The sequence below is a fragment of the Phasianus colchicus genome, chromosome 7 (genome assembly GCF_987193195.1).
Source record: "Phasianus colchicus chromosome 7, bPhaCol1.hap1.1, whole genome shotgun sequence".
NCBI classification, from domain to species: Eukaryota; Metazoa; Chordata; class Aves; order Galliformes; family Phasianidae; genus Phasianus; species Phasianus colchicus.
In genome coordinates this window covers 32,141,456-32,154,164 of record NC_143442.1, presented here as the reverse complement: position 1 = coordinate 32,154,164, position 12,709 = coordinate 32,141,456, and the positions used below count along the sequence as shown (strand labels likewise).

At 40.5% G+C, this 12,709-nt stretch overlaps 1 protein-coding gene across 6 annotated transcripts in view; it reads right to left on the bottom strand.

The window, feature by feature from the left end:
• Window positions 1–12,709, bottom strand: part of UNC80 (unc-80 subunit of NALCN channel complex) — a 121,539-nt gene that overhangs the window by 90,882 nt on the left and 17,948 nt on the right. For 5 of the 6 annotated variants that reach the window (XM_090144416.1, XM_090144419.1, XM_090144420.1 and 2 more), the window contains exons 8-14: window positions 12,362–12,623; window positions 7,221–7,355; window positions 6,244–6,466; window positions 5,275–5,415; window positions 2,127–2,395; window positions 1,162–1,512; window positions 256–402 (exon numbers count right to left, since the gene is read on the bottom strand). In XM_090144416.1, coding sequence (XP_090000542.1) covers window positions 256–402; window positions 1,162–1,512; window positions 2,127–2,395; window positions 5,275–5,415; window positions 6,244–6,466; window positions 7,221–7,355; window positions 12,362–12,623 — 1,528 coding nt within the window. The remainder of the gene's footprint in view (window positions 1–255; window positions 403–1,161; window positions 1,513–2,126; window positions 2,396–5,274; window positions 5,416–6,243; window positions 6,467–7,220; window positions 7,356–12,361; window positions 12,624–12,709) is intronic. The other variant, XM_090144421.1, reaches the window with a different exon arrangement.

Genomic DNA, 12,709 nt, shown 5'->3' with positions numbered 1-12,709 from the left:
TTTCACACCTTTGCACTGAGTGCTGAAACGAAACCTGGGCCTCAGATGTACTCTTATAGCAAGTCCCAGGGTACGGAAGATAACATGGAAGTTGAAAATCTGCTACAGCTGGGCTGCAACACAGTCTATGTGCTCAGACAAAGAGAAACACATTTGTACTCAATACAAAAAAAGCTACAGAGGGGCAGACAGAAATCTCAGCAGCTGATGTCAAAAGTACAAGGGGAACATTTTAATGAGCTTTAATTCTCTTACATTCTCCCGGAATACCTGGTGTCTCAGGCGATCTCCAGAGAGCCCTCGGTGTCCTTCCCCACAACCATAGGCACAACCCAAGGACTTCACAATTTTGATAAGCATTGTGAGTGCCAGCCTATGGGTGCTGATAGACGGACCTTCATCCTGAGTCACAGAGAGAAACTTGGTGTGAAACCTTAGCAAAACCACTGGCTTTTTGTTAGCATTCTACTTTCAACAAACTGTAGCCAATTTCTCCCCTCAGACACTCTGTTACAAAGTTGTAACTCTAAAAATGTGTATTGCTATTACTTTTCAAGTTAGAGCACCAGCCTCCTCACTTTAAACTCCCCTTAAAAATGTTGTTATAAATGCAAAACCCACTAACAGGATGCCGTGAGCATCATTCAGCGTTTACTTCAAAAAATTCTGCCTGAAAACAGAGAGCTGGCTAGCTTGGGCAGAAAAGCAACCACATATTTTAAATATCTTTGGTATTATACTACCACAAGGTGTGACTTTGGATGTCAGCAACAGCCTTTCTCAGCCAATTCTCATAGCAATATTGAAAAATTTATGATTTCTGGTTATCAAAGAAAACAAGCTGGGTTCAAACACTGAATTTTGGTTTTTCTTATAAGCTACACATGATGAACCTTAAAAGAAATAATGATTGCTTTGCATTTTGATAGGATATTAAAATTGTCCCAGTAAGACTCACAAACTGCTTTTGGAGAAGTTACAGTACTTGAATTACCAATCGTGTTTCTTCAGCACAACTATAGTGAGCACCAGAACAAAAGAAATTAATTTGTGCAAAGAAAAAAGAAGGCAAACAGAAGGGGAATTGCATACACATTCATACTTTGTCTTAACAGATATCACAGTTCATTATGGAGTGGCACAATGGGAAGCAAAACAAACCTTTTCTTGGTTTTTGTCATTCTTCTCATACGGCCCTCCTCCTCCACCTCCTCCATCACTTCCTCCTCCACCACTTCCACCACCTCCTTCTTCTCCTCCATCTCCAGCTCCACTGACTGGAGGAGGCCCAAACCCACAAGTTGATCCTCCAGAAGCTTTGAGTTGGAAGGATCCTTCATTTGGTCTCTTTTCAGGGGCTTCATTTTCTTTGTTCTCACTCTTCCTCCGGACTTTCTCTACACTTGGCACCACTCCAAGCTGAAGCAAGCACTCCACAATGTTCAGTGCCACATCACAGATCCTGGAGCTGATGTCATGGTTCAACACCAAGTAAACAGCCTTCAGGACTACCTGGTAGAATCAAACATCATATTTAAAATTAGAATAATTTTCTCTCCTAATACTAATCAATGCCTGGAAATTCTAGTCATAGACCAAAGACTCATTATAGCAGGCACAGTACAAACTCAGAATAACACAACCCTCAATCCCAAGAGCCTACAAACTAGGTGTAAAAGAAGAAACCACAGGTCAGGCAGAAAAGGAAACCATGAGATGACATCTGTGAGCCTGAGAACACTGCTTCAGTGCACCAGGTGCTGTCAAGTCATTAAGAGGAATGAAGTAAGGGTGAGTTTTAAGGTGCCGTCAAGGTGCTGTTCAGTTTTATGCTGTTTTATAGGGAATTCAGTGCATGCTCCAGGAACACAGCAATTAAATAATATCACTTAAGATCTGATGTGTGCATTACACATGCACATGCACTCCTTGCAAGGAGTAATAGGAGTTTCAGTATCTCAAAGGAGACTTTTACGATATGCACAAATGTATCTGACTGACCTTTATGTACTGCTGAGAGAAGTCATATAAAGAGGTGGAGGAAAAGCCCATCAAAACCCTGATCTCAATGGTACCACTATATTGACAGAAGAGGGACCTGGCTTTCCTCATTCCTTGCCAATTACCGAGAGATCCAGCATGCCGTTCTTGTGGACAAAGTTGTTGGTTCCATCAATGTGATCCGTATCCTCCAAGCAACTGTAATTGATGCATGAGTCTGTCAGGCTCCGTGGGAGGTTGGCACACGCAAGAGGTTCATGAGGCATCTCAGGGATGGGCACCTGATTGCAAAGCTTCCTCATGTGCTCACTGAAGAAATCGGCATAGCCCACATTGAACGAAGCCAGGGTAGTGTTGAAGGTAGCCACAGTGATGGTAGAGATCTGGGACCGAACTGCAGGGAAGAAAATGGCTACCTGTGAATTTCCATCTCCAGAGTTAGAAATTGGCAAACCGAGGCTGTGCTTGTTTACAAGAAGGGTGCAGCTCTTAATGCAACTCACAATGCTGAAAGACAAGGCAGGTTCCTAATTCCTATAATGGGTGCAAGGGTAAAAGCATAAGTTAATTTCTTCCTTTATGCTACTGCAAATTAGAACCCAAGATTGCTCTAGCATTATAGTTCCATGGCAGCATAAACTGATCTGAGACTACAGGTCATTAACCAGGGAGTCCAGACAATTTAAACTTAATCCAAAACAAGGATTAAATTTTGGTTAGCTTTACTCCTGATACTGATCTAGTGCCTGGTCTCAGAAGCAGGAACACCACAGCAAGGGAAAGAATAAGCACTCAGCAGCTGAATGGAGTGAAGGTAGGTTAGCAACACCAAGTTAAAATAGCTTTCTTAGTCAGACTGTCTGAGAAAACAAAAAAAACCCTAGCACTACCTGCAATAGTACATCACCGACATGTAAAACTGACTGATGAGAAAGGTAATGTGGCATTTAAGTTCACAGTACCCAGAAAAAGGACATCGTGACATAGCTAAGTCTAATTTTAAACTGGCTAGCTCAGCTAGTGACAGCATTTTGGCAATACAAGCCATTTTCATTAAACGCTCATGCTGAACTCTAGCACACAGTATGAGTAATTTCCTATGCTTACTGCTTTGTAAACAGGTCTGTGCACTCAACAGTGTAACAAAATCACGTGTCCCACATTGCTGATTGGACCATCTTCTTCAGGAGAGTATGGTAACAGCACTATGGAATAACAACAAACTTCTGCCTAAGGCTACTTAAAGTGTTCTAATTAATAAAATAACAAATCTAGTAATCTTCAAGAATTGACTCAGCAATGGATTGGCTACATTTTGAAAATAACAACTTGTCAGAGTGGTGACTACATGTCTGCGCAGTCTGTACAACCCTGCCAGCACCGAATGAGCAGTTTCTATTAAGAGACTCATTCAAAGGCCAATGGCAGTGCTTCAGTACAGGTCACAAAGTGGTTAATGATCAGTACAGGAAGTAACTGTTGTACCTAAAGTAACAGGATTACTTGACAGCAAGTGTGACTTTTCAGTGGCAATCACAGACATCTGCATGTTGAAGACAAAAAGGAAAATATGAAATTAGGAAACTTCATTCCTGAGTTACCAAGTTTGATGACTACCCAAGAGTAATTATTTTCTGTTTCACTGAGGTTTTGCTTAGTTTAACAAAAAAAACATACCCGAAATCTACACAAAATATTTTTTTTCTGTGCTGAACCTTTATCTCATTATCACTGACAGAGCTGACTGCTGGATGGGACCTAGAGGCAGACAAGGAGAACTAAGGACTCTTCATCTATACCCATAGATGCCTGCAGCAAGTGCGTCCATGACTCCTCTTCAGCATCTACACAGGACATAACTAATTCTTAATCTCTGATGAAGTGTCAGCCAGAAGAAATGTTTATTATCAAATTTCTCCTGGCCAGGGAAATTAGACAACAGACGGGAAATTAGGAAAGACCAGAATGCTTGGATATAGTTGGCCACAAAAGAAATAATAGTTAATATTTGTACTTATTCTTCAACTACACAACATTTTGTTCAAAATTGGAAGCTTCCACTGAAAACAGTGCGATTTGTCCTATTACTTAAATAGTTGCAGCACAATTGTACCCTAGGTACAGACAGTAACGCATTATATATGGCAACTTTTTAGAAATATTTGGCTAGAAACCCGGTGTGGTGTGTGGGATCACTCTCCTACAGAACAAATATAGATCATGAACATAGACTACACAAAAATGATTCAGGAGCAGAACTCTGCCCAGACTCATAGAGCAGGGAAAAAAGAGTGTCCATACTAAATTAGAGCTGATGTAAATCCATTCTCTTTCATGCTTTTCAGAATTGCTGTACTAAAACAGCATGGATCTTTGAGAGCTCCCAGGGCTACAGCACATAAAAATGTGAGTATCCTTCTTGGTATGCTGCCTGACAGCTTATGCAGACAGATTGTGCCCTGCTCCATGGAGTGTGTGATATCCTCTTCCCTCATGAAGGTTTAAGGTTGTGCTTGCCACAGCTGAGGCCTGATCTGCATGGCCAGGTTTCGCTAGCAGCACTACAAAGGAGGGAGAAAGATTTGCTGTGCTTAGGCAGCAGGAGTAGTGCCAGCAAAGCCCTCTGGCGCAGATAGCCAGAAAAGAACTTTCCTCTGCACAGCTAATGTTGTTTAACAAAGGTGGAGTTGTCCTGCCAACAGAAAGACTCTTCTTTATGGAACAGACTTCATCCCACCAGGGGTTCTCTCATAGTGGCCATACTTGGCATTGCTATTTCTGCAGAGGGCTCCAAGACAGATGGGCCCAGGGTGACTGAGCAAATTTCAAAGCTTGGCTTCTGTTTTGAATTAGGAGAAACTAGGAAAAAAAGGATTTTTCAGCACAACAGAGGACTGAGATGAGGCACTAAGTATCACAAAGTTCCCGTGAAACCAGCGAAGCAATACTAAGTTTCTGCACCATGTACTCTTAAGACAAAAACAAACAAACAAAAAACCAAACACCATCATATCAGAACAACAATAACAGAAAACAAATTAAAAAAACACAACATAACCTCTCTCTTCTCCATGCTAACGGCTGCCTACACACACACACACACACATATTGTAAAGTGCACAAGATAAACACAAAAGACTTGGAAAATATTTATACAGAGAACAAAAAACAGAAAAAAAATATTAGTCATATACATGGAAACAGTAACACTTCCTCAACTTCTTGGAGTTTATATTTCAGTGGAATTTTTCTTTCTTGATGTGTTAAATTTACCTTCTTTGACTGTGTTCTCTCCATGGCTGTTTGAGTGGTCTGGCAGATCAGAGACAAGAGTGTGGTGAGAGTGCGAGTGCCTAGCGCTCAGGCTTTCCATCTCCGTTGCTGTATCAGAGCTCCCCCGTCTGGTGAACTTTCCTAGGGTGAAGACAAGAATTTGATACTAGGTTTACTCATTTGAGAGGTTCTTGGAGGTTCTAAGAGACAGTAGCTGAAGACAGAAATGGAAAGGTTGAAGTCAGAAGCCATGACCTTCCATGACGCTGTGAAGTGCAGCAAAACAAATTAAAATGGGATATCTCCTGAGGTTCACTGATGTAAAGATTGGCTAAATATCATGAAAACATAGTCTATCATCTTCAGGAAAGGATGCGAGGGTGAAAATACATGACATTAAAAGTTTGTGAAAAAGAAACCATGCCTAAATCTGTTCAGTGCACTTGGAGGCTTGAAGGAACCAATATTTAAACACCACATCTTTGTAATACCAAGATAGGGAAAGCTTAACTACCTGAAGCAATACTTCATTTAACATCCAACATTCACTTGAGGAAAATTGTTAATATTCTTTTCTATGCTCCTAATGACCCCATTGCTGCTTCTCCAGATATTTTTCTGCAGAAGAAAAGGATGTAAACATTCCTTGAATCTAATTTAAGCTGCAGTTGATAATGCAGCCTCACGTGAATTCGAGTGGTACAGCCACGACTATCAGTTAGCTATTATTACACTAGTAGCTATTATTACACTGTATGACTGTTTTCAGGGAAAAAGTGAAGCATAAGTCATCCAAGGTCTGCTGCCAGCATGGTTGCCACTTCTGCAAACAGATGTTTAATACTGAAAACAGAACAAAGGACATAAGATTGTAATAGAACAGACAAAGAAACAAAAAGCCTCTGCTGTTCTCTAAATGTTCAGGACAGGAATGATACAGAACATGGGGCAGAGATAGCAGTGCCTCACCCAATATGGTGGTTTGCCATCCTCCTCTCTCAATGCCACGTCGGTCCTCTCCAATGCCAGAAAAACTGCCAAATGAAAAAGTGCTCCGAGTGGGTGAAACATCCAAATGGTCCTCATGGAGAAGAAAGGGCATCCCCATTCTCCGTTGACGCTTCTTCCCAGTATGGTGGAAAGGAATTGACCCTTTGCGTTCACGCTCTCTGTCCTCTTTGCGGCTTTTAAACTGCAGAAGGAAGATGAGAGCAGGTAGAGGCATTGAGGCATTTAACTACTACTAGGGGCAAAAAATTAAAGCAGTATGTGGCCCAACTGCAACTGTATGCACTAAGCTTTTTGTCTTGGTCATTCATCCTGAAAGAAACTATCTACACTCAAGGACCACATGAATATTTTAAGGAACTCAGTTTTACCACAGGCTGGGATGGATGCCCTTGAATAACTGTCCAACATGCTTAGATATGAGAAGTAAATTTGCAGAATCCACAAAACTCTGTTAAGTATCTTGGATGAGTGCAAACCCAGAGTTTCATTACATTAAAAAAGTCAGAAAAACTTTATTGAATTAGCTGGAATTACAGTGAGCACCAGTAATTAAAAATCCAGACATTGTTTGGGTATCCTCCCCACATATAGTTTTAGCAGGACAGATATCAGAATAACGATTTCATAGAATCATAGAATGGCCTGGGTTGAAAAGGACCACAATGATCATCTAGTTTCAACCTCGCTGCTATGTGCAGGGTCACCAACCACCAGACCAGGCTGCCCAGAGCCACATCCAGCCTGGGATTTAGTAATGCGATTTGAATTTCTGCATAATACCTAAACAATAACACATCATATTACTCCCAATAAAAAAAGATGACAATCTCTTATATAGCACGAGTGAACAGTCCAAGCAAACCTTCAGCTGCTACTCACCAGGTCATTCAGATGCTGAATCATAGGTAAATTAAGGAAAATTTTCTTCCACTCACCTTTTTGAAGATGTTCATCCCCAGATCTGTGGAGAGATCTGGAACTGCTGGCCTACGCAAGTTGGTCAGTGAAACTTTGGAAAATGCTTCTGTGCTTAGAGATTTTTCTTCCTCGTTACATTTCATTGTAAGATCCTGCAGATCCCAGAAGAAGACAATAAGCACAAGGAGAAATAGAGGATAAGCATCTTAATAAAATAAGTGCTTCCAAGAGCTCTCATTGGAGGAGCACTGTAGAGGAAAAGGACCATCTATTCATCACAGAAAGCATTATTCACACATTTAAAGAAAAACAAACAAAAATGTTTAGACTCCTACAATTACTGATCTTAAGTAACATATTTGTCATTGGGAGGAAAAAAAAAAAAGAGAGAGATGAGTGAGGCATTGTGCTGCCAAAGACAGACTCAGGCATTGCTGTCAGCATGGTCTAGTGGCACAGAAGACCGATGGTCAGCTGAACTTGATTCTGAGGCATGACCCCGAATGGCAGATGATCTTCCTGTGGCCTTGGTTTACATTTATATGCAATCACAGAGATCACTCTTTGTGCAATGTTTTAACACGTAAGAGAATCTGCTCTTAACAATGTATGCCCATAATAATGTATTTTGGAATTAAGCTGCAATAAGCAGCATGGTCACTTCAAAATATTTTATTTTAAAAAATATTTTAATTACACAATTTCATAAGTACAAGTCTCCTTATGAAAGTTACAAGCCTTTTTTTGATGCCATGGTGGGCTGCTTTGGCAGACGGAAGGAAGATGGGATTGGAGCAACACTCATCTTTAATTTTATCTATAAAATAAAGAAACCTAAGATGTCAACATCAGTAAGAATCCTGCACTTGTAATAACAAGTCCTCCAAGATCCTTCCACACCATGCTTCTCATATTTCTTAAAGCCCCTTTAACTTCTTGCATCAAACGTCCGAAGACAAGGAAAACTTTGAGACTAATTTACCAATAGTTCAGAAGAGGGCGCTCTGCTCCCCTTCTGCACTGAACAAAACATTCCAGCTGCCTACTTACTGCAAAGAAAGGCTTTGGTACAAAAGGTGGCATAAGCTCAGCTCCTGACCATCTGTTCTCATTAAAGATATGCTGCCACTTTTCATGAGATGTTTGTGCAGCTGACCTGACCAAAGCCCCTCAGGATAATTTTCTTCTGCTGAAATATCAGATTGTTTCCAATGGATATGGTCTTCTGCCTTGCTTCCTCATTAAGAAGGTTGTGCTAAAAAACTAGATTGTATTAAAATACCTTTTCCCTTCCAAGCCTGACAGCTACATGCCATCAGTAGATAAGGAGACTCCAACAGTATAGAAGATATAAAGAAGATCCTGACTAATCAGATCCCAGCTCTGCAAACAAATGAGCAGTTTTATGCATATGAAATTTCTGCAAAAGCCAGAGACACTCTGCAGCCAAAAGTGTAATGACCAGTTACACAGTTTGCAGTACTGGGATACTGGAGATCAGACTTCTCATGCTAATCAAAGACTACCCTTAAACCCTTCCTATTTACTTTACCAATATGAGAATGGAGGGGACACACAACAGAAAGAATTCTGCTTCACAATTGTTTACAGTCACATTCAGGCAAGGTATGCTTTTATGCATTTTGAAATATACTAAAGATTGGGGATTCATATGCAAAATCCATCAAACAGCAAATGACGATTCAACCCCAGAAGCCTCTCAACAGTGAAGCCAGCAATTACTTCATATGGCTTGGTTCTTAGCTTTTACAGCTCTCCAGCTTCATCTGTCTGGAAAACATCGTGCCAATTTAATTCAGTTTCACAACCTTTTGTACATTAATTACTAAATCAGAGTTCTATTAGGTGGCCTAAATATTCACCAAAATTACAGAGTGAGGATGAGGACCTACCATGATACAAGCTATACAAACGCAAAAAGACACAGTACGAGTTGCAGTTAGGACGGGTGTCAAGTGAGAAACATTAGAAAACCAAACTGTAGAATTATCTTTAATCTACAGCGGGATATATGACTTTCTAAAGAATCAAAATAGTACTCCCTGTGAAGACTGACCTGTGCAGTAGATTATGTTGGTTTTATGATATGCATAAGATGGACAGAAAAGCTAAGTAGTTTTGGAGCTGCTACTCTAGATTTTCTTCTGATTCCTATTGCCTTTGTTCTGCACGACTGTAAAGCTAGCAGCTCACTAGGACTTCTTCCACCTCTCAAGGTATTGCACTTTAGACTCTTGCTTTTATATTAGTATTGCTGTGAGTCACTACAGCTGCATTGGCCTGATGTTTAATTTAAGCTCTGGCTCTTTGCCCCTGCAATGTTAGCAATGTTAGCACAAGACTAGAGGTTTGTGAGCCTCTGAAGGTCTCATTTCCTAGACCCATCCTTACACTAAATTCACTGCATATAGGTACAAAGTAGGCTTCCCTTATCATGTGTTGCTAGGTCTGAAATATGTTTGGATTAAAGTCAGTTTCTAGAGGAAGCTAGTATTAATTTTATTCATTGTAGCCAGTACCCATTCGCTATGCAATAAGGAGTGCTAGCATGCTGCACTGAATCTTTTTCCACTTTACTCTTCATTTTATTAGGCAATACACGAGGGATGTTTCTTGTGTTTTCTCAACTCACAATACCAACTTCTTCAGCCCAAGACAATATTTAAAATGTGATTTCAGGCACACAGAATCCAACAAGAAGTTTGAGAGTTTTGCTGAGACCAGGGGAGATTCAGGTTACCATGATAAAATGCTGAACAACAAAAAGAACATGGATTTATCAGAAAAATCCGCTGGCCCCTAAGCTGATTTACATGTAGCTAACTTTTTATCTTGGAGCAGTTTAATCAGCCAACCACTGTGAATCTAACCCACTGAAATACAAGAGTGCCAATATTTCTGAGAGCATATTCACCAACCTGATGATGCCTAGCTAGGAATTTAGATCTAGACCTAGATCTTGACTGATGAGCTGGTGACATCTCAATGTACAATCCTGTCTGTTGATAAAGAGAAATGACAAGTCTCTGTCCTTTGGAGGTGGTCTCTCTCCTCTGACTAGCAGATGACTTGGGTGATGAGACAATTTAAGATCCTCAGCTAAGAGCCTACAGTCAGCTGGGATAACCGTAGGGTCTGGGTGCCTCTGTGTTGCAGTCTTCAGCCCTCAGAGCTGTAAAAAAGAGTGAAATGAGCTGAAACTTTTGGTGCATGGAGGACTGTTTGACCTCCTCCATCACAGCTGTTCTGCTCAACAAATTGGAAACACTTTTAAACAGGATTCCAGTTTGATGAAGTACAGTAAAAATACGCAGGACTGACACAGAGGTTACCAAAAGCAATCAAATCTAGCCCTGGAGGGAAGAATGCCCTGGACAGAGTCCTCACATTTGCAGCTAGAAGGTACCCAGTGGAATTGCCAAATGGATTTAACAGAAAAATGTCAGTGAAGAGCAATCGAGTAAAGGAACCTTTTGCAAGAGAAACATCTTGAAAGAGCAAGAAATAGCCACGTGTGTGAAAGAAGGAAAGTGTTTAAAGAAGAACCAGCAGAATACTAATGCAAGCAGTGCCTGTGGAGGACAATCTCATGCACACTGCTGCTATGTTAAGATCTGACTGCAGTGCTACTGCACTAGTAGCTACCATATTCATGTGCAAAATAACTGGGCTGTTATGAGCAAAGACAAAAAGTACACACACAAGAAGAGTGAATCACATGAACAGAGTAATAACTTTCAGTGTACCATTCTATTTAACTGGCATTCCCTCCAGGAGATGATATTAAAGGAGGATTTTCTGTACATGCACAATTCTATGAGATCCCCGTGCAAAGGTAGATGAAGACTGAATAGTAATTCTAATCACCTGGCCTTTACAGAGATATGTAAAGCTTTCACAGGGATGAAATGGGCAACATTTTATAGAAATATATAATACATATAATACAATTTAAAGAGTACTGCTGCTGCTGAGCCCTGAAAACCATATGTAGACATGGGACTTCATAAACACCATAAGAATGGCTGCAACACCCTGAGACTAAAAATAAAATACTAACATTTACATTGTTTATGCTTGTCTTCTGGCTGTGCAGGATGTTTCACTCTTTATCATTATGAAATAACAGGTCAGAAACTGCCAGAATACCGCAAGCAGGGATTTAGAAAAAAAAAAAAACCAAGAATTAATTCTGAGAGTTTTGAGTAAAAAAAGACATTTGACAAGAACATCACCAGAAGATAGAGCCTTTTACTTGAGATGCGTCATAGAATGGGATTGCAAAAATAGAATCCTGTATTAAATCTTGTAAGAAAGTTCTACTAATTCAGTAAATCAGAATTTGCTGTTAAAAGCCTACATGACAGAAAAGGAATACACAATCTAAAAGTATCAGAAATCAACAAGGAGATCAACTGAAACTGCAGCCACGTCCCTTTTTCATCCCTGGATCAACTATGACCTATCCAAAAAAAAAAAAAAACAACAAAACCCAAACAAACAAAAAAAACCACACAACCACAAAACAACTAAGCTCTAAGACAAAGATCTTTACTGCATCAAGGTCTGGAATCTGGAGTTCCTTTTCTAGCAAAACAGGGAATAAGTTTTGACATCTACTAGGACAGTTTGTCCACTGAGGCTTTGTTAGCAAACATAAAGGTAGAAGTTACGCAAGAAGAATAACATAATGAGAAGAAGTAACAACATGGAGGGTTCACTGTCTCAGCTTTCGAAAGTCTATTCTGATATTTAACACAAGTGTTTGTCTGAAGTGTGCAATGCTGTACCAAGCACAATTCCTTTTCTTTTGAAGGGTAACATCAAAGAGAGCTCAAGAAAGGCAGCCTGATTTCTTCTGACAAAGTTGTCAGTATATTCTCACATTAAAAACTAATGTTATCAGCACCCTCCCTAGCTTAATTATCACAAACCAGCTTTCAAGCTTTCAGCAATTGCCAGCTCAGACTCTGAGTCAGATTCCAACTCCAAACCCCTCACCATTCTCCAGTTCTCCTTCTGAATCAATGCACGTATCTGAGCTCTGGGTAGTTTAACCAACACCAAGGTTTTCACAAGCCATCTGCCCACCACTTCCGAGAATCACACTGGTTTCATATCAGTGGCAACCGCTTACCTGAGTTTTGTGGGTATTCACCAGAGATGGTGCAGCAGCCACCATGGAGCTACTGCGAAGTCTCGGCAAAGGGGTGATCTCAGGTTCAGGTGGTTTCTCAGGTTTTTCCTGTAGCATATGCCTCAGTCTCTGCAGGTAGTACATCAGTGACCACTGTGTGCCCTCCTCAGACCAGTGAGGCTGCAGCAAGCAGCGCAGCACTGCCACATCAAAGTAAGTGGCATAGCGAGATTTCTGGCATGGTGGGATCACCAAAGACACTCTGTTTGAAAAAAATAAGAGAAGACACGTTAGTCATCAGGCTCCTAAGGCCCTTCTTAGATACTGCGTTCTCTGAATAAAGAAAAC